We start from the raw sequence: 21,880 nt of genomic DNA on the forward strand, positions 1-21,880 counted from the left end.
CAGTGCTTGCAACACAACTGAAAAGTACCCCTTGCGGTTTATGTACTCACCGGCTTGGTGCTCCGGTACCAAGATAGGGATATGGGTTCCGTCTATGGCCCCACCACAGTTAGGGAATCCCATTGCAGCAAAGCCATCCACTATGACCTGCACATTTCCCAGGGTCACTACCCTTGATATCAGCAGATCTTTGATTGCATGGGCTACTTGCATCACAGCAGCCCCCACAGTAGATTTGCCCACTCCAAATTGATTCCCAACTGACTGGTAGCTGTCTGGCGTTGCAAGCTTCCACAGGGCTATCGCCACTCGCTTCTCAACTGTGAGGGCTGCTCTCAACTTGGTATTCTTGCGCCTCAGGGCAGGGGAAAGCAAGTCACAAAGTTACATGAAAGTCCCCTTACGCATGCGAAAGTTTTGCAGCCACTGGGAATCATCCCAGACCCGCAACAGTATGCGGTCCCACCAGTCTGTGCTTGTTTCTCGAGCCCAGAATTGGCGTTCCACCACATGAACCTGCCCCATTAGCACCATGATGCCCACATTGTCAGGGCCCGTGCTTTGAGAGCAGTCTGTGTCCATGTCCTCATCACTCTCGTCACCGCACTGACATCGCCTACTTGCCCAGTTTCGCTTTGCCAGGTTCTGGTGTTGCATATACTGCTGGATAATGCCTGTGGTTTTTAATGTGCTCCTAATTGCCAAAGTGATCTGAGCAGGCTCCATGCTTGCCGTGGTATGGCGTCTGCACAGAAAAAAGGCGTGGAATGATTGTCTGCCATTGCCCTGACGGAGGGAGGGGCGACTGACGACATGGCTTACAGGGTTGGCTGACAGGGAATTAAAATCAACAAAGGGGGTGGCTTTGCAAGAAACTGAATGGCCCCCTTAAGGATAGAACTCAAAACTGGGTTTAGCACGCTGTTGATTTCACGGAAGGAGGGAGGAGAAAATGAATACAAAACAAATCTGGTCTATTTCTTGTTTTGATCCACTTCCTCTATCTTTATACATCTTGCTGGCAGCAGACTGTGCAGTACGACCACTAGCCATCGTCATCTCCTGGGTGATCGGCAGAAGACGGTGCAGTATAACTACTGACCATTGTCTTCTGCTGGCTGCTGATTAAAAGACAGTGCACTGCCGATGGGACTCAATCGCCATGAGACTAAACTTAAAAGGGAAATGACCTGGATGAGTCCCTCCCATGTTTGGCCAGGCGCCCCTGACCTCATCGAGGTTGGTTAAAAGAGCACCCAGGACTACGTCCACAATAGCTACCAGTCATACTGCACTATCTGCTGCCAAAAGGCAATAAACTGCTGCTGTGTAGCAATGCAGTACCATGTCTGCCAGCACCCAGTAGACATATGATGACGGATAGCTGAGCAGGCTCCATGCTTGCCATGGCATGGCGTCTGCACAGGTAACTCAAGAAAAAAGGCGCAAAAAGATTGTCTGCCCTTGCTTTCACGCAAGGAGGGAGGGAAGGGGGGCCTGATGATATGTACCCAGAACTACCCGCGACAATGTTTTAGCCCCATCAGGCACTGGGATTTCTACCCAGAATTCAAATGGGCGGCGGAGACTGCAGGAACTGTGGGATAGCAACCCACAGTGCAATGCTCTGGAAGTCAACGGTTGCCTCGGTATTGTGGATACACTCCGCTGACTACATGCACTTAGAGCATTTGTGTGGGGACACACACAATTGACTGTATAAAAATGCTTTCTACAAAACCGACTTCTATAAATTCAACCTAATTTCGTAGTGTAGACATACCCTAAGTGTACTTAATCCTGCCTCAACTTGGAGGGATGGGAGTAGATGACCTTTTGAGGTCCCTTCCAGACATAGATTTCTAGGATTCTGTTCTTGTTTACTTGGGAAGTCTTGTACAAAAGACTGGAAAACTTGGTCCCTTGCACTAAAGAGATTATATTTTGAAAACTAGAGATCAGACAAGAACACATTGAGAGACCAGATGATAGTTCAAAGTTAACTTTATAATTTTGGGTGGCTCTGGCCTGTCTTTAAAGGGATTAATGTTTGTAGGCTCCACAAGTGGATTTTGGAGAGGAATTTGAAGTAAGAGGGTGTGTGCCTATCACTGTAGCATGGGGTGGTTCATTTTTGGTAGTACATAAAGTACAGTGCACCAAGAAAAATGGTATTTGACTACATAGTTTTGTGAGACTTTTTAAATAGTGGTTGTGGAACTGAAACAGCCAGCTGTGGAATTCAGAAATAATGGTGGTCAGTTTTTCCCTTTAAGTGTTTTTTAAAAAAAAAATAAAATTGAGTTCTGCAGAAAAGGACCTAGGGGTTACAGTGGAGGAGAAGCTGGATATGAGTCAACAGTGTGCCCTTGTTGCCAAGAAGGCCAATGGCATTTTGGGATGTATAAGTAGGGGCATAGCCAGCAGATCGAGGGACGTGATCGTTCCCCTCTATTCGACATTGGTGAGGCCTCATCTGGAGTACTGTGTCCAGTTTTGGGCCCCACACTACAAGAAGGATGTGAAAAAATTGGAAAGAGTCCAGCGGATGGCAACAAAAATGATTAGGGGACTGGAACACATGACTTATGAGGAGAGGCTGAGGGAACTGGGATTGTTTCGTCTGCAGAAGAGAAGAATGAGGGGGGATTTGATAGCTGCTTTCAACTACCTGAAAGGGGGTTCCAAAGAGGATGGATCTAGACTGTTCTCAGTGGGAGCTGATGACAGAATGAGGAGTAATGGTTTCAAGTTGCAGTGCGGGAGGTTTAGGTTGGATATTAGGAAAAACTTTTGCACTAGGAGGGTGGTGAAACACTGGAATGCGTTACCTAGGGAGATGGTGGAGTCTCCTTCCTTAGATATTTTTAAGGTCAGGCTTGACAAAGCCCTGGCTGGGATGATTTAGTTGGGGATTGGTCCTGCTTTGAGCAGGGGGTTGGACTAGATGACCTCCTGAGGTCCCTTCCAACCCTGATATTCTATGATTCTGTGATTACTGATATTAATAAACCACTCTTTTTCTTGTCATCAGACTTCTTCCTAGAAATAGTTTTAGTATATTATGTCTGTATTAATAACAAATATTATTATCCTATTGTGTTTATTCCAATTCTGTAATTCAAAAGATAAATTCCAAAGTAGTCTTTTCAAAAGTGTTGCAAGTATAGCTGTGCTTATTAGGCTTCTCTCACCGTTCCTAATGAGGAGAATTTCAGATTTAAATATCGGTGTCCAAGTTTACACTGATATTTATTTGCACATTTTTTAATGTTGACTTTAATTAGCCATTGTCCTGGCTAAATGCGAAGTACCAGAAGTGACAACTCCCACTCTTCTTACTATATGTATTATTTCTTAGAGACACAGTTAGCTATAACACTGTTAGATGCTTGAAAATAAGGCTCTTTTCACTAATATCCGCCCCCCTCCCCCCATTTTTAACAGACTGACTTGCTACTATGTTGCCTTTAAGGGTATGTCTAAACAGCAGTTGGGAGGGGCAGTTGCAAGGTGTGTAGGCATATCTGAAGTAGCTTTGATTTGATCTATCTTGCTAAAAAAGCAGTGTAGCCATGGCAGCACAAGTGGTAGTACAGGCTAGCCATCCAGGAACAATCCTGCCTGCTACCTTAGGTATGTATTTGGGTGGCTAGCATATACTGCTGCCCAAGCTGTTGCAGCTACACTGTTAATTTTAGCAAGCTAGCTCAATTAAAATTAGCTCAGGTAGGCCTACATGTGCTGTGTCAATTGCAATGAATAAAACACCCTAAAAGTGTAGATTTTAGGGTTTGTCCTGTGCCCAGCAACTTAGGCCAATATTCGTCAATATCTTGACAGTTGCACATAAATTTGTATGAGGAATATTACTGGTAAAATGGCTACCTTTTTCATATAATCATTTCTATCTTGGTATAGTCAGGAGGACTGTAGTCCTCTACATAGCTCTGTTTCTGTTTCCATCTTGTCTCTTCTCTTGTTGCTCCTCTCCTTGTCTCCTGTGTTCTAGCCATTCACCTTGCTTCTTTGCATTCTCTTACAGATAGGCTTAATGTGGGAATTACTGGACAAAATTTTATGGCCTTCATTACACAGAGTCAACTCAATGATGTAGGCTGACCTTTCTACTTTAACCTTGTGTTTTCCTACATGCTGCAGCCTAACTTGGAACAACCTCTTTCTTTCTGTCTTGCAGGCATCCTCGCTTCCTTCATATCCCTCCTCAAAATCCCCTATTTTTGCCTGGTTTTCTATCAACTTAAGTTCATGTACTACCTATTTTTTTCATTTCCACAGTCACCTTATGCAAATTGCTACTTAAAAATACAGAATTTGTATGAATCACTCACTGTACAACTTCAGTTATTTTTGATTTAACCCGTATTCCTCCTTTCCTGTGTTACTTTCATGTTCTACATTAGTCTAATTTTAAATCTTTTGGCTCTTTGGGGGTGGGGGTTGGGATTTTTTTCCCCTCCCTCCCCGGCCCCCGAATGCTGTTGGAAGCTGTTTCTACACAAATATTTTACTTAAAATTAGGGCTGTCAAGCGATTTGAAAAAAATTAATCTTGATTAATAGTGCTGTTAAACAACAATAGAATACCATTTATTTAAAATATTTTTGGACGTTTACTACATTTTCAAATATATTAATTTTAATTACAACATAGAATACAAAGTGAAGAATGCTCACTTTACTTTTTATTACAAATATTTGCACTGTAAAAAACAAATTATTTTTCAGTTCATCTCATACAAGTACTGTAGTGCAGTCTCTTTATCATGAAAGTTGAACTTACAAATGTAAAATTATGTACAAAAAAAACTGCATTCAAAAATAAAACAATGTAAAACTTTAGAGCCTACAAGTCCTACCTCTTGGTCAGCCAATCACTCAGACAAACAAGGTTGGCTACAATTTTCAGGAGATAATGCTATCTGCTTCTTGTTTACAATGGCACCTGAAAGTGAGAACAGGCATTCGCATGGCACTGTTGTAGCTGGCGTCGCAAGATTTTTACGTGCCAGTGGTGCTAAGGATTCATATGTCCCTTCATGCTTCAACCACCATTCCAGAGGGCATGCTTCCATGCTGATGATGGGTTCTGCTTGATAACGATCCAAAGCAGTGTGGACTGACGCATGTTCATTTTCATCATCTGAATCAGATGCCACCAGCAGAAGGTTGATTTTATTTTTTGGTGGTTCTGTAGTTTCCAAATCAGAGCTTTGCTCTTCTAAAAGCATGCTCAACACATCGTCCCTCTCAGATTTTTGGACGGCACTTCAGATTCTTAAACTTTGGGTCGAGTGCTGTAGCTATATTTAGAAATTTCACATCGGTACCTTCTTTGTGTTTTGTCAAATCTGCTATGAAAGTGTTTGTAAAATGACCATGTGCTGGGAAATATGTGCAGAATGTGAGTAAAACAGAGCAGGAGACATACAGTTCTCCCCACAAGGAGTACAGTCACAAATTTAATTGACGCTTTTTTTTTTTAACAAACATCAACATGGAAGCATGTCCTCTGGAATAGTGGCCGAAGTATGAAGGGGCGTACAAATGTTGAGCATATCTGGCATGTAAATACCTTGCAATGCCGGCTACAAAAGTGCTATGTGAACACCTGTTCTATAAATAAGAAGTAGGCAACAGTATCTCCTGTCAATGTAAACAAACTTGTTTGTTTTAGCGACTGGCTGAACAAGAAGTAGGACTGAGTGGACTTGTTGGCTCTGAAGTTTTACATAGTTTTGTTTTTTGAGTGCAGTTACGTAACCAAAAAAAACCTTGCATTTGTAAGTTACACTTTCACGATAAAGATTGCACTTCAGTACTTGCATGAGGTGAATTGAAAAATACTATTTCATTTATCATTTTTACACTGCATATATTTGTAATAAAAAATAATATAAAGTGAGCATTGTGCACTTTGTATTCTGTGTTGTAATTGAAATCAATATTGAAAATGTAGAAAAACATCCAAAAATATTGAATAAATTTCAATTGGTATTCTATTGTTATAAGTGCAATTAATCGTGATTAATTTTTTTGAGTTAATCATGTGAGTTAACTGCAATTAATTGACAGCTCTACTTAAAATAAATACTAATCAGTTTGAAAAGAAAATATCTTGGTAAATTTCACACAAACTGTATATGATGGCAGACCATTCTGGATGTAATATAGACAGGGAAAAGGTTACTTTTCAAAAATTCTTTTTGAAATGTAAGTGAACACTTTGTTTCTCAAATTAGACTAGCAAAATTATCATATATGTCCCTTTCCAGATCTCTCCTGTACCATACCTTGGAGTGATACCAAATTGTGGTAGCTGATGGACCCTTTCAATTTATGTAATGTGTGCTTAAGAGAAAAGTAGGAAAGAGAAATAAATTGTCATCAGACTTGGTTCTTTTTGTTTATAATTTAAAAAAAAGGAAATAAACCTTAAAGGGGGAGGGAATGCTTGTACAAATATTTGAAATCTGCTCTCAAATCAATGCTGCTAAATTTTGATTCTCTACTTCATTCACAGAATAAAGACACTAAATTAGCAACACATTGTCCTGCACTCAGATTATTCCTTTCAAGGTTTCCAACAAGCTTTTCTAATGTAAATTTTCTACAGATTATTTGGTGCATTTTGAGCATACTTTTGAACTATAGGTATTAATATGTATCAAGTCACAAATAAAGGTGTTATGGCTAAGGCTATGTTTTAGTCACGATGAAGTGAGCTGTAGCTCACGAAAGCTTATGCTCAAATAAATTGGTTAGTCTCTAAGTGCCACTAGTACTCCTTTTCTTTTTGGGTATTTTTTAGTAATCAGCTGGGAACTGCAGCCAATGGGAGCTCCGGGGGTGGGGCCTGCGAGCAGTGCGTGATGTAGAGACCCCCCTCTGCTACCTAGAAGCTGCAGGAGGGCCCACCACCCCAGATAAGCACACCACCTACACCCTCCAAACTCCTGCCCCTAGCCCCCTCCCACACACCCAAACTGCTATTGATGGCCCGGGGCAAGCCAGCACCAGCTGCTGCAGAAGTTACGAAGGTCACAGAATCTGTGACCTCCGTGAAAGACTTGCAGCCTTAGTTATGGCATTTTCAGTTTTGAAGTACCATGTTTTTGAGACGTAAAACATACATGCAGGCCACTTAAAACTTTCAGAGATTATATGGTACTTCCCTCAAGAGTAATAAAACTTCCAGGTATATAGCACCTCTCATCTGAGAATCTCAAAATATTTTAGCAACATTAAGCTTTTCAGTAGCTTTGTGAGATGGATTAACTGCTGTATTGAATTTTACAGATGGGTAATGTAAGATTAAGTGACTTGGGCAAGGCAACACAGCAGGTCCATGGCCAACTGGGATTAGAACCCAAGAGTCCTGATTGCTGGTGTGTCTGTCCTTACTCTTATATGTCACACTTTCCTTTCTCATAAAGTTCTGCCACTTCAGCTCTGCAGAAATCCAGTCCAATTTTCAGTTAGCGTACTTACTGTTTATCTAAATTCCTCTTTAAACTTTAGTTCAGCAATTCCTGTTCTAAACTAAATGTTATTTGCAGCCAGGTAACTGGTGCATTCCATTCCAGAGGTGGCTACATTTCAGGCAAAAGATTTCCTTAGTATATATGACTTGTAATGAGCTTTGAAATCCTTCTTGATGACATATATAATTGTAACATTGTTATAATGGTTTTTGTATTCCAGTAAAAGCTAGTAATCCCATCATGCTAAAATATACTTGCACTGTATTTAAATTGATAAACTCTACACTAAACAGTAGAAGATATTTGCATAGATGGAAACAGAAAAGGCAAAAGTTTATTTAAAATACTAATCAGTTGTCTGTAGGACTGCATAACTAATTACATATATTTTTTCTTCTAAAAAGCAACAGAGTTGACAGTGATCCTTTCATATATGTACTGTGTAAATGCTGCTTTCTAGAGAGCTATTGAAAACTTGTTTGGTTTTCCTCTTCCTAGATCCTTTTTATCTGAAATGGATAGGGCTTTTTTATATACGCTCTTGAAAAATGTACAAAAAAACCTGTATAAAGGATAACTCCTAAGTAGTTTCTTGTTCTTTTTCAATGCCCTCTGTGCGTTTACACTTGTGGTGGTACTCCTGATAAGCTGCAGAAGTACCTTGCAAAGTTGTGGCTGTTGGTTTGGGGGGAGGTGGTGCCATAAGTGTTTCTTGTGTAAAGGTGATGGCATCACTCTATTCTGTATAAGGGAATGCATCCCGAACAGCCTAAGTTACTTTGCCACCTCTGAGAGCAAGCTGCATTTGCCTTCATGTCCTGTGGTCTAGAGCTTCCCTTAACCCAGTTTAAATTCTTTGAATTAAAAAAAAAAGTTTTGCTGTTGAGTTCAGTGGGAACAGGCTTTGACATTTGCAGAGGAAAGAACAAAACCACTCAAACAAGGGATATGTTGCTTATATTGCAGGCCTCAAAAGCTGCTGACTCATGTGAGAAAGTCAGCAGACATCTGATCTTTGTCCAATGCAAGGAAGAAGTCAGCAATCAGTGAGGCTAGAACAGTCTCTGTACCATATCCAACTCATAAGTCCATCTGCAAAGGATCAAGGACGTATGAAGGCTCCAGATTACCTTAAAGTCCTCAGTTCCTTGGTTAGAATGCTCCCATCAGTATATGTTCATAGTCCAGAGGCTGGAGCAGGAATCAAAAACATTTTTTAAACACCTTCTGTCCCCCCCACCCCTCCCCTCTTGAGGACTCCTGACCGACTTAACAGCACAATATGTATGCTAACAAACTTAAACAAAGCCTTTGTTTAATTTTGTTAGCATATGTATTGTGCTGCTAAATCCATATAAAGAATGAATGCCCTCCCTAGCCACGTTCTGCTCCTTTAAGGAGCAGGGTGCAGCTCTACCCCCTCCAGAGGGGGGGGCTAGCCTCCCCAACTCTTTCCAGTACCCCGTACCTGCTAAAAAAAAATCTCTTGCCGGTACTGCGTATTGGAGCGTACCACCCTACTTCCGCTTTCCCACCATCCACCTGATAGAGTGTGACTTGCTAATCTCCGACAAGTAGAAATGCACAGAGGACCTCCAAGAAGAAAAAGGTTACTTATCAGTAACTGTTCTTTGGGAACTGCTTCTGTGCAGTCACACTTGTTAGGGGGCTTATTCCTTCACCCACTTACTTCCCTGGTCCTTCTCACATGAACAGAGAGCAACAATACCCGAAGTCCAAAGGTGCAAACAATTCGATGTTTATTGGGGTGAACTTCCAGCAAGCATGATTCCAGTTTCCTTCCTTAGTATCCTCCTTCCCAGCTCTGACACCACAGAGCCTTACACCTATGTCCCTGTTCCGATTCCTGCCCTTAGCCAAGCATGATTCCAACTTCCTTACTCCCATTCCCTGTTCCCATTTCCCCCTTTAGCAAAACATGATTCCAATTTTCTTACCCCCATTCCCTGTTCCCATCTCACACACCCACATGCCCACCCACACCCACACCCCGTCACTTCCTCATTGACTACAGATTATATAGTAAAACTTGAGTTCTGCTTAGCTATACCTTAACCAATCATTTTCCTGAAATTTAACTAACCAATCCTAACATATTGTAACATGATTATGTAACCAATTATATCCCACCACCTCAATTAGTTTACACCCAGCAAAATTAATTATACAGCAGACAGGAACAATCACAGAACCAGACAGAGATTATACAGACAAACAACAGCAAAGTGGGAACTATAATGACAAAACAATACAGAAGTGAGGATTTCACATCCCAGCTATTGATAAGTGAGTTCTTGCCACACCTACCCCCTACTTAGGATTTGTATATAATCCAGGATCCTGTCCTTAGAGAGAAGAAACAGAGGCATTTGGGAAGGTGCACTCCTTTATATAGAGTAGGGTGAGGACTTCACTTATGCATCAGAATGCTCATGTACACACACATCTTTCCCTCCTGTACTGCTTTTCAGTGCTGTTTCACAACTTGACTGTATTCCACAAGTCTGAATGCACAGTGGTGCCTCTCTAAGAACAAGCTGTTGGTAACCTGTTTTCTGAGACTACCCCATTTATTCTCTGTATGGAGGACAAACATTCTATGCATTATTTTAAAACCATATTATAGGTAGATCGCATTTTGAGTCTAAATTACTTGTTCTTCCAATATTAGGAAAACAAATCTAAATATTTTGCACACTGAAATGTCTAGTAACTAAAATATTAACTCTTTATCTTTACATCTATGAAGTGTCTCATTCTGAACTCTGATCATGTGCATTTCTTCTTTTTTTGCTAGATTACCATAGGCGTAGTCCAAAGTCATAAGCAGCCTCATGCATAACTGTCCATCAGGATGGCTGTCTTCTGCTTAGTAGTATAAGCTCAGTAGTAGTATAAGCTCAGTTTTGTTGATCACTGTGGAAATAAACTATGCAGTAGTTGGCATATGGATCAACAGCCTGGGCTTTAAAAATAAATCCAATGTTAAATTGGGCATAAATTTTGGTAGTACTTAAAAGTCACAGCAAAAAAACAACAAAAACGCCCTAATATTGGTAATTACTTTGTCTGTGCTTTTGTAGGGAAACTTTGAAAACGCGTTTCATGAGAGCAATGTAATCAGGAACAAACAAGTACAGCAACAAAAAAAGCAAATTCTGAGCTTAATTTTCAAGTGGTCACTCATAGCTCCTTAATTATAGAGGCAGCTAGTAGCGTATAGTACAGCGCACGCACACATTTTGTGTTTGTGTGCGCTCTGTACCGAATACATAGCAATTCTATTTCCAGTATGGCTAACTGAAAATTTGCTTTATTGAATTTTACTTGTACTTGATACACACACTTTGCTCATGAAATTTTATTATTTTGATTTTTCTAGTTGACAAATCACGACCACCTTCATCAAGCCCATCCAGTATAATTCGCCGTACTTCCTCACTGGATACACTTGCTGCTCCCTACCTCGCTGGACAATGGCCTCGTGATAATCATGGACTGGCTGCTCCCTGTATGAGGGACAAAGCCACACAGGTAAGACAGTTTTGTTAGGTGTGTATTTAAGTGTAAGAGGCTTTTATTTTTTTTCTGTATACATTCACTTTCCAAGCTCACTTCTTTGGAATTTTCCTTCCCTTCCCAAATTCCTGGAGAGAGTTTGTTTTTCTGTTTATTCCCAAGTTCCCTTGCACGTGCCCTCTTACCCCCCTTCCCCCCCCAAAAAAAAAGGGCAGAAGAGAGAAAATCTACCTCTGTCACTCATTTAAAGTCAGAAAGGCACTGGTACATCATGCATCTAAACTTGTTTTTTATTGCTCAAACTTCAAGTGCAGATTAGAGGACCACATTGGTAATATTACATAGTAGTAATATTGGTAATATTAATATTAAACTATTACATGGGTATTGCATGACATTTTATTTGTATAGCTCCTTAATTATAGAGGCAGCTAGTAGTGATTCCTATACATAGGTTGCTCAACACTTTCCATTATCAGGCATTCTTGTGACTTTTTGCCTTTGAGAAGCATTAACTCCTTTATGGTTGGCAGCAGGCTTTTGATGTTCAGCAAAGAGAAACCTCTCAGGTTATGGAAGTACCTTTTCGTTCTGTGAAATTCGAAGCGGATTTAGCTGAATTGCAAAGTATTTAAAAATCACCATATCTGAACGCTTGCTTGTGTGGGAATAAGTGCCATAGGAACCCTATGAAACAGGGAATCTGTAGAGAGCATCAGAATCCCTCACTGCTGCTTGTATGTTAAGGAAGAAGGCAGCCATTTTTTATATTCTTTAGACCATGACATAGAATTAGAATTATTTTCTCTAGCTTTTCCTACAGGATTTGTAGTAATTTGTACACCAAACCATTTTAAAAATATGTAACAAAATGTAAAAGCATGATCCAGTCTTTTGCTACTGATGTCAGCACTGTGATGAATTCAGACCAACCTGTAGAAGTAGACTATCAGCTTCTGTACTGAACACAGCATTCAAAAACACTTGCATTTAGAAATAGGGAGTTGCTTACCATATATACTCTATCATAAGCTGATTTGTTTATAAGCCAGCCGCCCCCAAGATGGATAAGTAAAAATGGAAAATTTTTAAGACCCATTCATAAGCTGACCCTATAATTCAGGGGTCGGCAAACTTTTTGGCTCCTGGGCCATCAGGATAAGCTGCTGGTGGGCCGAGATGGTTTGCTTACCTCGAGCGTCCGCAGGCACGGAGATAATCCTAAGTAAACAAAGTGTCCCAGTGCCCCAGCTGCTTACCCTGACAGGCTGGGACAGCAACTGGTGGGGAAACTTTTTGGTGGGGAGAAGCTGGGGGTCAGGGGAGTAACCCCTGTGACTACCCACCCCTAGCCCAGGACCCCCACACTCTCTCCATCCCATCCCTTCCCACCTTATCTGAGGAGGGCCAGGGGAGGATGTCTCTGGCCTGGCCACAGCCTGCTCTGGTGGGCCAGACCAGGCGGCACGGCTGCTTCAGAGGCTGGGCGGAGAGCAGCATGGCCAGAAGTAGAGAGACTCTGGCTCTGCTGGCTACGCTGCCTCTCCTTGTCCCCTCTGTTGGGAGGAGGGGCTGCGTCCCACCTCTCCCTCTCTATACCTGTTCATAAGCCGACCCCCTTCTCTGATGCTTCCCTTTTTTACTAAAAAAAATTTGGCTTATGAACGAGTATATATGGTAATTTTGTAATTGTTAAACATTTTGGCATATTTCTATGTTCTTTATAGCAAGAAATGGAAAGCAGCATTCTCTGATCAGCAACTTTTAAAACTTCCTACTCTCACCCAATTTTAGAAGAATATATAGAATTGTCATCCCTCCCTACTTTCTTCCACCCCTTCTCCAACACAAATAATCAAGGCAGGAAAGTAACTTAGAACATTACTAAGATTAAACATACTATTTTACCTTTACAGTTTCCAAACTTAACATCCCCTTACAATTTCTTTACATATTGGCACTCCAGGGTAGTATTTTCAAGGGGGCTAACACTCTGTTGTGGGCTTCAGTGGTGGGCGTATTCTCACAGCATAGCATATTCTGGGATGTCGTAATTGAGTAGGAACTGGTGTCTAGGTGTCAAAGTCTTGACAAAAGAGAAGTGTATTTTGGAGGGAAAAAAACTTGGTCATTTGAGTGGTTTCAGCTCATTTATCCCTTGCAACAGAGATGTAGGGGTTTTGTTTTAATGTAGAACATAAGAAACTATTCTCCAATTGCTCACACGTAAGTCACATTTTTATTTCATCTAGCCAGTTATACAGTGGAGTCGCATCTTACGTGGGGGTTAGGTTCTAAAGTCAGCACGTAAGGCAAAAATCGCATATAGTCAAAAAGAGGGAGAGATGAAAGAATAAAAAAGGGAGAAAGACAACTTCACCGTCGTTATGCGCAAACTGGAGTGCCTCGGGATGGCCAGGAGCATTGTCTATGATCAGCAACACTTTAAAGTCAAGTCCCTTTCTCTTCGAGGTACTGCTTGACCTCCAGAATGAAACACTTGTGGAACCAATCCAGAAATAATGCTGCCGTCACCGAAGCCTTTTTATTTGATTGCAAGAACACAGGCTGGCTTTGAATTCCTTCTCATCAGAAGGCTGTCCCTCTTCGGTGGGAGGTTTGAACAGCGCGTAGAGGCTAAGAGCCTTTTCTTGCAATGTGTTGCCATCGATAGGCACACGTTTACGGTTCATGTCTTCTAGCCATAAGTTTAATACCTTTTCAGTCTTCACTAAAGTCTTATCATGCACCTGGCTCATCACCTTAGCAGTTATTGGAGCACTTGATGTCATGGCTTGACAAATTTCTCCCTCTCGAATCTTGATGGCCCAGATGCTAGATTTGTTGCAGCCATATTTACATGCCATGTTGGAAACCGACATACCATCTCTCAATAAGTTCAACACAGCCAGTTTTTCCTCCAGCATTGGAACAGATCGCTGTTTCTTCAGTTGAGCACCAGATGAAGTAGTTGGCTTGCGTTTAGGGGTCATGTTGTACGAAAAATACGTATCTTTAAGCACTAAAATCACGCTCCCCCTGCTGCCAGCAGGCAGCGATCAATCCAGTGGGGGGGTCAATTTATCGCGTCTAGTCTAGACACGATAAAATGACCCCAGAGCGCTCTCCCGTTGACTCCTGTACAGTACTCCACCGCCGTAAGTTAGTTAGTTATTTATTTTGCCGAGCGCGTATAGTTGAATTCACATAAGTTAAATGCTCATATGATGTGACTCCGCTGTACTTGCTGTAAGCATGAGGCTATCTTGATTGTACTTTCCTTGAATGCTTTTCCCTTGAGTGCACTTGGTGCAATAAATCTTCAAAACCATGCAGTGTAAAAGGTTTGGTTTATCAAGACACAGAATAGATGCATTCTGTTCTATGATACTTCATTATTAGTAAAAACTGGAGGCCTTATTGGCTAATGCTTTTAGCAGAATCATGTAAGCAATATCATCCGAGTGTTGGTTTTGACCTCTAAGATCCTTTATAGCTTAGGATCTAGCTACTTGAAATTCTATGTATCGCTCCGTCTGTGTCTCTGCAGAAATGCTACATCTATAGTTAGCTGGATCTGGATCACCCTTGGTTCAAAAAAGGGGGAGGTGCTCTTTGAGTGGCTCTTCTCCCTCTAATGAGTATTTCAAAAAAACTTCTCGAAGCAATATCCATGAGAGCACTCCCCCTCTTACCCTTCTCCTCAGTGTCAACAAATGTTCTGAGGGCAAGGCTGTATAAGAGTGTGCAATGCCCTCTATCATGTCAGCCACCATGCTACATAAGAACGGTCATACTGGGTCAGACCAAAGATCCATCTAGCCCAGTATCCTGTCTTCTGACAATGGCCAATGCTAGGTGCCCCAGAGGGAATGAACAGAACAGGTAATCATCAAGTGATCCATTCCCTGCCTCCTATTCCCAGCTTCTGGCAAACAGAGGTTAGGGACACCATCCCTGCGCATCCTGGCTAATAACCATTGATGAACCTATTCTCCATGAATTTATCTAGTTGTGGTTTGTCCTTTTTTGTTTTGTTTTTTTAACCCTGTTATAGTCTGTGCTAGACTGAAGTGGACCACTCTGATCTGTTCACATATGAGGTTTTTCTCCATTCTTTGCTAATCATTTAGGATGGTTGTAGTTCAGTGCTGAGTATGGACAATTAACTTAAATTAGTAGTTCAGTTCCAGGTTATGATGGAACTGAAGAAAAAGAAGAAACTGGAGTTCAAGAGATGTGCTTCATGCCTAGCTGTCTTCCCAGCGTTGGATGACCATGTTAGGTGCCTGAAGTGCTCAGGGGAGTACCGTTTTTCTTCTGGGTGTTCTGTCGGCCGGAGTTTCATACCCAGAGCTTGCAAAAGGCAGAACAGGTTGCAAGTGCTTTTCCTTGAGTCTTGTACCCTCTGGATCCAGTGTCTAAGGGCTTGTCTTCGCTACAGATTCTTGTCTATATAAGCTACGCAATTTGAGTTACGTTGGTAACGTAATTCAAGTCAGTGTAGCTTAGATCTGCATACCACGGGATCCATACTATGTTATGTCAGCGGGAGAGGCTCTCCTGCCAATGTTGCTTCCGCCTCTCGTTGGAGTGGAGTACAGAAATTGATGGAAGAGCACTCTCCCATTGATTGAGAATGTCTTCACTAGATTCGCTAAATCGATGCCGCTGTATCGATTGCAGCAGCACTAATTTAGCTCTGTAGTGAAGACAAGCCCTAAGAGGCCAATTTTGGCTCCTGTAACTTCCTCCAGCAAGCCAAAGCACCTTAAAGGGTCTAGAAAATCAGAACCCTCATTGGGTACAGCTCCTGATCCTGCTGCTTAAGCAGTCAGGTCTTTAAAGGTACTGTTATTGATAGAGAAGGGCGGACTGCCTATGACATAACTGAGAGCCATGTTGTTGACTCAAGCTGTGTTGGTTCCAAAGAGGAAGGCAAAGAAAAAGACAGCCACTGTTAGCAGTGCCAGATCCTGCATGTCCGATTTGTCAGATCCTTCTGATTCTGACAGGGCCTCTATGGCTCCAAAACCAAGTCTGGTTCCATTTTCAGCTTCGAGAACCAAAGGGGAAGATTTGAATATTTCACTAGATCCTGTGCCAACCAGGTCTTTGGTTCCTGTTTCAAACCCTGCTCCGGTTCTGGGTTCCTCTTTGGATCCAAAGAGGACCTTTACTTTAGTGGCTGATGTATGCTGTTTTACTTCTGAGCATTCCTCAGATCTGAGTGAGAAACAGAGGGTCTTGTGGAAGAATTACAAAGAAAACCTATTAAAACAATAAAAGCATCTACACCGGGATGGCCAACCTGAGCCTGAGAAGGAGCTAGAATTTACCATGTACATTGCCAAAGAGTCACAGTAATATGGTGTGTATGTGTATGTATGTATGCACACACATAATTTGATTATGTGTATTTATTATGCATTTATAATGTGTAGTTAACAATAATAATAACTTGTCTTAACCTTTTACTTAGTGGGACTTTTGGCATTCTTTGCTTTCAACAATTTCCTTAAGGTTTGGTTTGTGTTGAGTTGTGCTCACATACAGCAGTACTCTTAAATGGCTGTCTGTCAAAACGGATCAGTGCTTGGATTTCACATGTTTGAGTGCTGAGAAAACAGACTCACAAAGATAAGTTGAGGCAAACATTGAGATTAATTTTAGGGCTGCACTTCTGATGTTGGGCTGATTTATCCTTTGGTACAGAGTTCCAGAAAGTAAGGGTCCCCTCTGTCTTCTGAACAGATTTCAATCTGTCATCTTCCAAAAGTTCTGTTTCCATCTGGAATATTGCTTCGTCAGTGACTAATGGGGGATTCAGACAATTGGCTTCAGCACCAAAACGGTCAATCAGAAATCTGATTTGAGGTCTTTTTTACTGCAAAACTTGGAATCTTTCCTCAAAACTGTCCTTAGGATCTTTAATCATGCTCGCATATCTAGTTGTGCTCTGTTTCAGAGATTCTGCTGCATCTTCTTTTGATCTGGCTTGAGGTTATGATATTGAGGAAAAGTGTGTCAGCTCTCCCTCAAGCATTGTCTGTGAAACAGCTGCAGTTTGTTCATGAATGCAAATACGCTTTGCACTAGATCAGACAGCAACCAGAATTTTCCTTGTAAGTCCACTTTAGTTCATCCAACTGCAGCAGCATGTCTGCAAGAAATGCCAAAGCCAAAACCCACCCAGGATCTGTAAGATCAGGGTATATTCTGTGTGCTGCTTCTCCATAAACAATTTTACTGGTTCCAGGAGCTCGAAAAAACGGGAAATAACTTTACCTCTCGAGAGTCATCAAACTGTGCAGTGAAATGGCAAATTGGCAGGGAAGTCATCTTCATCCAGATCTTCTATTAGTTTTTGAAATTGTCTGTGATTGAGTGCATTTGAGTGAAAGAAATTTACAATGTGCAGGACTGGTTTCATGATGTGATCAAATTGGAGATTTTTAGATACCAGTTTCTTCCAATGAATAATACAGTGAAATGTCCAAAATTTGGGAAAGTTCTTGTCAGACTTACAAAGCCCTACTAATCCATTCACAGATCCCACATGGACGGAGCCCCGTCCATTGCAATGGCACTGAACTTCTGTAAAGGGAAGTGGAGTTTCGCAACTAACATCATCAATGCCTCCTTTAGATCTCATCCACGAGTTCTATCCTTTAGTGGCATGATATCGAGGAGTTCGCTTTACGACACAGTCTGGACAAATACTGATAATTGAGGTTTATTCTGTACATTTCATGACTCATCCAAAGCAATGCTCAAATACACTGTTGAAGTTGCAAGTACGGTTGCGATTCGATGTCACTATTCAGGTCAGAGATTGTGTTTTATTATGTGGGATGAAAGCTACAGGCCAGACATTTTCTTCTGTAGATTCTCCTTCTCTGGTGACAGGATTGAAATCACATCAGTGAGGCATGTTTTTATAAACTCGCCTTCAGAGTAGGGCTTTTTTTGTACTGGCTATGTGCCGGGCCACATAATAGGACACTAACGTTGCAGTCTGCAATCAGTTGGCAAATCTGGTGAAGAATTGGGCTTCTACATATGTTTGTTTTTTCAAAGTTTTCAGTTCAGAACCTTGTAGGAATTCTTGATCCATATGTGCATGACTAGAAGCAAACTTGCAGCGTCATTTCGAAGATTTGAACTGAGAGATACACATCTGGCAAAGACGACACATGACCTTACCATTATGTTCAGTGAAATAGTACTTATTCTCCCACTCCTATTGGAAGCCTCAGTTTTCATCTGTGTATTTTCTTTTCCATTTTCACTTGCCTTCCATTGTTAGATGATGTAAGAAAAATTTTGATTAAAAATTTCCACACCAGCTAGTCACTGTGTGCTTTATTGAAGGGGACACAGGCGCCAGCCAGGGGTTGCTGGAACCCTGGCTCTGCCCCAGGCCCCGCCTCCCATCCCATTCGGGCCCCCATCCCCCAGTGAGCCATGTCCTCACTCCCTCCCTCCCTCCCCCGAAAGCCACCTCAATGCCGCGAAACAGCTGATCACAGCAGGTGGGAGACGCACTGGGGGAGGGAGAGAGAGAGAGGGCTGTGATAGGGCTGCTGGTGGGTGCCAAGCACCCATCATTTTTTTCCCCAGAGTCGGCTACTGGCACACTGTGCCACGTCGTGGCCTTGCCTGAGGTGATAAAGGGCACGGTGGGCTATCGGCATCTCCAGTTCCTTCTCACCGCCTCATGGTCTGAGCCAGAGCTTCTACTCTCCAATTGTCCTTGAGACACGCTTTCCGAAACTCTTCAAAACCTATCCTATGCAGGAGCTGCATATTATCTTCTGAAGAGCCGCATGCGGCTCTGGAGCTGCCAATTGGCCACCACTGATCTACACACATGCTGATAAGCTTACAAGAGATCATGCCCAACTCTAAGAAGGGCTGTGGCAGGTAGGTGCTCAGTCCTTCAAACTTCACGATGGGTAGGGTTTTTCCTGTAGTCACAAGCTCATACCAGATTTTGCTCAGAAAAAACACCCGTGAATCTGTTTGTTCCCTTTACGCAGTTTAGTTCTTTGATTTTGGAACTCTGGGAACAGGTAATCGCCAGACAAAGGTTCCCTCCTAAGGACGAAACTTTGAAAGGCTGAGTTCTTGCATAAACGGAGGATGTATGTTTGCATATACCTTCCCGCCCCACCCCCTAAGAATTTTTCTGGGAAACCCACCTAACTTTGTCCCGTAAATTCATTCTTGTCTGGCACATAGTTTCATGTAGCCTTTTGAAGCTCATGACACTTCCCAGGATTTATATTGGTCATGTCTCCCCCTATAGAAATTGCATATAATTCCACAATACATGAATTTTGCAACTTGATACAATGGACTCCAAACCTTCTAAAACTTCATTCAGTAAGGTTTTTCAAGAATGTTGCAGGAAATGGCTGCATCTGTCACAATAGCCTCTTTCTGTATTCAGAACAGGATTTGAATAGTATACAGTAAATATTATTTACTGTATACTAAATATACACACATTGAACAATGAAGATAAAACAAACTCTTGAATAGTTGGTCATTTGGTAAGAACCATCTGTTCTGTGCACTCAATGAGGCAGATGACCTGTGGAAAAAATATGTGATAATGTAATTAAAGACAGTATCATAATGCATACATGCCAGGAGGTCTAATTAAGGTTGCCCAGGCAACTTAATTCTAGTATTTCCTGACTTGAGTGCTCAACTATAGGTTATAGTATAGTTGTTTGTGTGATATTGCAATAATTAATTGTGCAGTATTGCATATATACTAGGAAGTTTGCTTGTGGCATGTCTACACTACAAACTTAAGTCGATCTAATGTTAGGCTGACTTACAGCCACCACAGTAATTATTACAGTGGTTCATGTCCATGCTGGCCTCTTTCTGTTGGTGGTACACATCCACTGATTTAAGAGGGGCAGTGTAAGGAGCTGAGAGAGCCGGAGCTGTCAGCTCTGTGTGCAGCTCCCTGATGGGAGCCTCGCCCCATTCCCCCCCAGACTCCCTGCTGGGAGCACGGCTGCCCCCTGGGCTTCCGTGGGGAACTGTATGCCCAGAGCTCAGGCAGCAGCCCAGCTCAGGGTGAGGAGTCCAGAGCCTCCACAGGAGCCCGGCTTGGGGAAGGGAGCCCCCTACCCGCCCCAGATGTGAGCCGGGCTCTCTTGTCAATTTCCTGGCTCCACCATGGAGCCATGAAATTGATAAGAATGAGAGCCAACACTTGATATAAGTAACCTGCAGTGTCTATATGGACACTGCATTGCCCGAACTACACTGACATGTTTCTCATGGAGGTAGTTATGTCGCTGTAATAGGGCACTTATATCGGTGACAGCAAGGCTATATTGTGGAAACTGACCTAATTAGGTCAGTGTAAGCTGCTTTACATTGACCTAACTCTGTAGTGTAGACCAGGCCTTTTGTCACATACTAGAGCAGGACTAGAAATGTCTGTTAACACATAGGATCAAATTAATCCCTGGTCTGAGCACTAAAGTGGTTGGGACTTGTACCCACTTAAACCTAATGGGCCAAATTCTTTCCGTGTTTTAAGTGACACTAAATTAGAATTAATACTTCTGTTATAGTTGGGGTGATAAGTGTTCATATGAAATAGGGAAGAGACCTACTATGTAGATTATAGGAGTGGCTGAGGTGACATCTTCATACTGATTACTTGTAGGAATATCAGAGGTGCCATAGAGGGCTTTCATTCACTGACTTGTGCTTTCCAGCAGTGTCGGTATCCAGAAAATCATAATTGCATGCCCTCTCTTAGCTTACTTGTTTCTAATTTCTTTTTTCTTTTGTTTTTTGGCAAGAATAAGCATACTCTTTTAAAATTAATCCTTCAATCTTCTTGTTACAGACAGAGAGTGCCTGGGCTGAAGAATATTTAGAAAAGAAGAAAGGATCTCACAAGCGTTCAGCATCCTGGGGCAGCACAGACCAACTCAAGGAGGTCAGGAAAGCTATTGTTTGAAATAAAGTTGGGTCAGGCTTGTTGCCTGCATACTTTATTACCATGAGATTTGAAGAAAGTGCAAATGTTTGTGTTTAGTATTGCCATATAAGGATTGGAGGTGGAGAAAATAGAAATATAGAATGGCTAATCTGTTATAAAACAAACCAAAAAAAATCCCTTCGACATCTTCTGTTTTTTAACTGATAGGATCCCCGTGCAAGACACCAATATTTAATGAAGTGGGGTAGGGAAAGCAACAAGAAATCAAGGAAGTATCTGTTAGCTGAGAGAGGAATTCAAATGGTCATATAATTCCTGTCAAACTTAATTCTCCTTTGAGTGATGATCCAATATTGTATTCCAGTAAGGGTTATGCGCCATGTGCCCCGAGCCGGAGCTTTTGAAAGTAGTACTGTTCGGTGGTCCGGACATGCACGCTGTGCCACATCATGGCCTTGCCTGAGGTGATAAAGGGCACAGTGGGCTATCAGCATCTCCAGTTCCTTCTCACCGCCTCATGGTCTGAGCCAGAGCTTCTACTGTCCAATCGTCCTTGTGACACAGGTTTTGAAGAGTTTCAGAAACTATCCTTAGTACTGTTAGTAGTTTAGATTTCTTAGTTCTGTATTTACTTTTTTCTTTTCTGTTCATTTCTTCCTTTCATACCAGATTTAAGACTTGGGACACTGCTTCGGTGGTCTTTCCTGCCAAACATTAACCCACCCCGACACCTGGGCCTGGGTACTAGGTTGTGCTGAAGTTGCCAGGGTTCAAAACTTGTGATTCCTGCTCTCACTCATTTTCTATCAGCACGTGCACCAGCATGTACTGCTTGGGGGAAGTCCCACATTGCG

The 21,880-nt window shown here is 42.0% G+C and overlaps 1 protein-coding gene across 6 annotated transcripts in view; it reads left to right on the forward strand.

Annotated features, from left to right (window-relative positions):
- The window catches only part of FAM117B (family with sequence similarity 117 member B), a 118,617-nt gene that overhangs the window by 21,246 nt on the left and 75,491 nt on the right, over positions 1–21,880 (forward strand). For all 6 annotated transcript variants that reach the window (XM_073306449.2, XM_073306453.2, XM_073306451.2 and 3 more), the window contains exons 2-3: positions 10,908–11,059; positions 20,931–21,023. In XM_073306449.2, the coding sequence (XP_073162550.1) occupies positions 10,908–11,059; positions 20,931–21,023 (245 nt within the window). The remainder of the gene's footprint in view (positions 1–10,907; positions 11,060–20,930; positions 21,024–21,880) is intronic.

This window comes from Lepidochelys kempii, chromosome 11 (genome assembly GCF_965140285.1).
Source record: "Lepidochelys kempii isolate rLepKem1 chromosome 11, rLepKem1.hap1, whole genome shotgun sequence".
Lineage (NCBI taxonomy): Eukaryota > Metazoa > Chordata > Testudines > Cheloniidae > Lepidochelys > Lepidochelys kempii.